This window comes from Eimeria acervulina, genomic scaffold (genome assembly GCF_000499425.1).
Source record: "Eimeria acervulina Houghton genomic scaffold, Eah_scaff1916, whole genome shotgun sequence".
Classification (NCBI taxonomy): Eukaryota; Apicomplexa; class Conoidasida; order Eucoccidiorida; family Eimeriidae; genus Eimeria; species Eimeria acervulina.
In genome coordinates, this window is record NW_013548820.1 from 1 (window position 1) to 3,064 (window position 3,064).

A 3,064-nucleotide genomic window follows, 5' to 3' on the forward strand; every position below is an offset into this window, starting at 1 on the left:
AGCAGCGAAAGCGGCAGCTGCGGCTGCAGCAACAGCAGCAGCAGCAAGAGAAGTAGCTACTGGTCCTGGTAAGGTGCAGCAGCACAAGCACCAGCAGCAGCAGCAACAGCAGCAGCAGCAACAGCAGCAGCAGCAGCAGCAGCACGCTTGCTTTGTTGTCTCTGATGGAGATGCGAGTGCTGCTTGGCTGGCGTCCTGCAGTTGCTGCTGCAGCAGACTCTGTTCTCTCCTGAGGTTGTCTGCTTCTGCTGCAGCAGCAGCAGCAGCAGCAGTAGCAGCAGCAGCGCGGGCTTCTGCTGCACTAAGGGAGTCCAGCGCAACTGCAGCCTGCGCTTCCTTCCTCCTGCAGCAGCAGCAGCAACAGCAGCAGCAACAGCTTCATCATCATGAGCATCAGCAGCAGCAGCAACACACCCACAGGAGCAGCAGCAGTACCAAAAACAACAACCGCAGCAGCAGCAGCAGCAGCAGCAAGAGCAGCAGCAGCAGCAGCAGCAGCACGAAGCGCGAGACCTTTGCTACAGTATGAAAAAGCTAACCCTAAACCCTAAACCCTAAACCCTAATTTAGGGTGTACGTACACCGCAAGTTCCCGTAAAGACTGCAGCTGAGACTGCTGCACAGCTAAAACCCTCTGGAGCCTTGCGATCTCCTGCAGCAGCAGCAGCAGCAGCACAATAAGCAGCAGCAGCAGCAGCACAAGAAGCAGGATGAAAGAGCAGCAGCTATCGCTTCACAGCAAAAGAAACAGCAGAAATGAATGAAGAAGCTGCAGTAAGCAGCAGAAGCAGCAGCAGCAACTACAGCAGCTGCTGCAAACGGTCTTGCTGCAGGAGCTGCTGCTGCAGGAGCTGCTGCTGCAGGTGCTGCTGCTGCAGGTGCTGCTGCTTACATGTTCTTTATCCTCCAGGGCTTCGCTGTGCTGCTGCTGCTGCTGGCGTTGCTGCTCGTGATGCTGCAGCAATCCAGCTGCACCCGTCCTCGTCGAAGATGTTAGTGCTGCTGCTGCTGCTGCAGGTACTGCTGCAGCGGATCGGTACGCAGCTTCAGGGCCTTCAGGTGTATAGACAACTGCAGCAGCAGCAAACTGCTCAACTGTACAGACGCCAACAGCAGACTCGTCGCTGCTGGGGGGAAGGGCAGCCTCCTCTGCTGCAGCAGCAACAGCTGCTGCTGCTGCTGCTGCTGCGGGTCTAGCAGCGGGGTGCTCGCCCGTTTCTTGTGCTCTTGCTGCTGCTGCAGCATCGGCTGCTGCTGCGTCGGTGGCATCTGCTGCTGCTGTTTCTTCTTTTTCTGCTGCTTGATCCTTTCCCCTTGCTTCAGCAGCAGCAGCAAGAGCAGCAGATGGTGCAGCAGAGGCGGCCTCTCCATTAGTGGTTACGCTCCCGCAAGACGATTCTTGCTGCTGCTGCTGCTGCTGCTGCTGCTGCCTCTGCTGCTGTTGCTGCTGAGGGCCAGGACCGCCAGCTGCCTCGTCTGGATCAGCTGCTACAGCAAGTCTATCATGTGTGATTTCTGCTGCAGCTGCTCTTGCTGCATCTGCTTCTTCTGCTCCTGCTGCTGCTGCAGTGTCGTGTGCAGCAGGAGACGAAGACAATGGGCCGTCTGCTGCTGCTGCTGCTGTATATTCCTCTTCATCTGAGCCCCTGGATGAAAGCACAGTTGCTGCAGCATAACTAGGAGCAGCAGCATCATCAGGCGAGCGAAGAGCAGCAGCAGCAGAAAGGCTGAGTTCTGTTGCTGGTGCTGCTGCTGCTGCACTCATGTGTGGGGCTGCAGCAGCAGAGCCTCGAGGGTTCGGGGAGAGGTCAGGCCAGGCCCGTGCTGCTTCATCTATTGCAAAGCCATATTCTGCTGCAGCAGCAGCAGCTGCTGCTGCTGTTGCTGCTGCTGCTGCTGCAGAAGGCGAAGAGTCAGTCATCCACCGAGAAGCTGCTGGAGAGAGATCGAAGTACTCGGGAGGAGGGGCTGGTGCTGCTGTTGTTGCTTCCGCACCTGCTGTTCCTGCTGCTGCTGCTGCTGCTGCTGGTGCTGAGTCGCTGCTGCACCGGGGCAGCTGCTGCATCTCTCGCTTGAAAGAAGGATCTCCATTGAGGGACATTGTTGTAAAAGAGACAGACAGCGCAGCAGCTGCTGCTGCTGTTGCTGCTGCTGCTGCTGCTGATATACCTGTAGTTCTTGCTGTTGCTGTTGCTGCTAAAGGTTGCAGCTGCAGCAGTAGAGGCCGCGCCCCCCAGACCCTATCAACTAGGGCGGAACCCTTGTAGGGTTTAGGGTTTAGGGTTTAGGGTTTAGGTTATTTCAAAGACAAGCGAAACATTTTAAGGGGAGAAATCGAGGCGCGGGCCTATCCGCTGCTGCTGCTGCTGCTGCTGCTGCTGCCTTGCTGCAGCAGAACTGGCTGGAGCAAGAAGCAGCACCATACACTAAAACAGAAGTAAAGACCTCATAAAGACGCATTATAGAGTTGAGGGTTTAGGGTTTAGGGTTTAGGGTTTAGAGAATCCGCAGCAGAACCCACCCTCTTCTCGCTCTACTGTTGGGGGCCCCCAGCAGCACGTACAGGGGCCCCCTGTTGTTGCTGCTGCTGCTGCTGCTGCTGCTTGCAAACCTCTAGAGTTTATTGATTAGGGTTTATAATTTAATCTTTATTGTTTAGGGTTATTTTAGGGTTTAGAATTTACTCGCTAGGGCCTATTGCTTTGCCTCCTAGGGTTTAGGGTTTTCTCTCTCTAGGGTTTAGGGTTTTAGGGCTTAGGGTTTGCCCTGCGTAGCGTTTAGCGTTTACTCTTTTTAGGGTTTAGGGTTTTGTTTGTTCTGTGTTAAGATTTTTTCTTATTAGGGTTTAGGGTTTTGCTTCTCCTGTGTTAAGGGTTTTCTCTTCCTAGGGTTTAGGGTTTTCTGTCTAGGGTTTAGGGTTTTGTCTAAAGGATTTACGGCTGTCTGCCTATAGGGTTTAGGGTTTTCTCTCGATGCGTTTAGGGTTTTGTACTTAGGGTTTAGGGTTTTCTGTCTATTGGGTTTAGACACGCCGCTCGAGGGCTACGGGTGCTCTCTCTAGGGT

The 3,064-nt window shown here is 54.6% G+C and overlaps 2 protein-coding genes across 2 annotated transcripts; one reads left to right on the top strand and one right to left on the bottom strand.

Moving 5' to 3' along the window:
• Window positions 1–529, top strand: EAH_00063990 (hypothetical protein; the record flags this gene model as incomplete). Its single annotated transcript, XM_013393027.1, has 1 exon — window positions 1–529. A coding segment is annotated over one exon (529 nt), but the record flags the coding sequence as incomplete, so codon positions are not given.
• A 204-nt stretch (window positions 530–733) lies between these two features.
• On the bottom strand, window positions 734–2,101 carry EAH_00064000 (hypothetical protein; the record flags this gene model as incomplete). The annotated part of the gene is made up of 2 exons (XM_013393028.1): window positions 734–769; window positions 893–2,101. 2 exons carry the CDS (start codon window positions 2,099–2,101, stop codon window positions 734–736), a joined length of 1,245 nt encoding a protein of 414 aa, XP_013248482.1.
• Window positions 2,102–3,064: the final 963 nt, after the last annotated feature.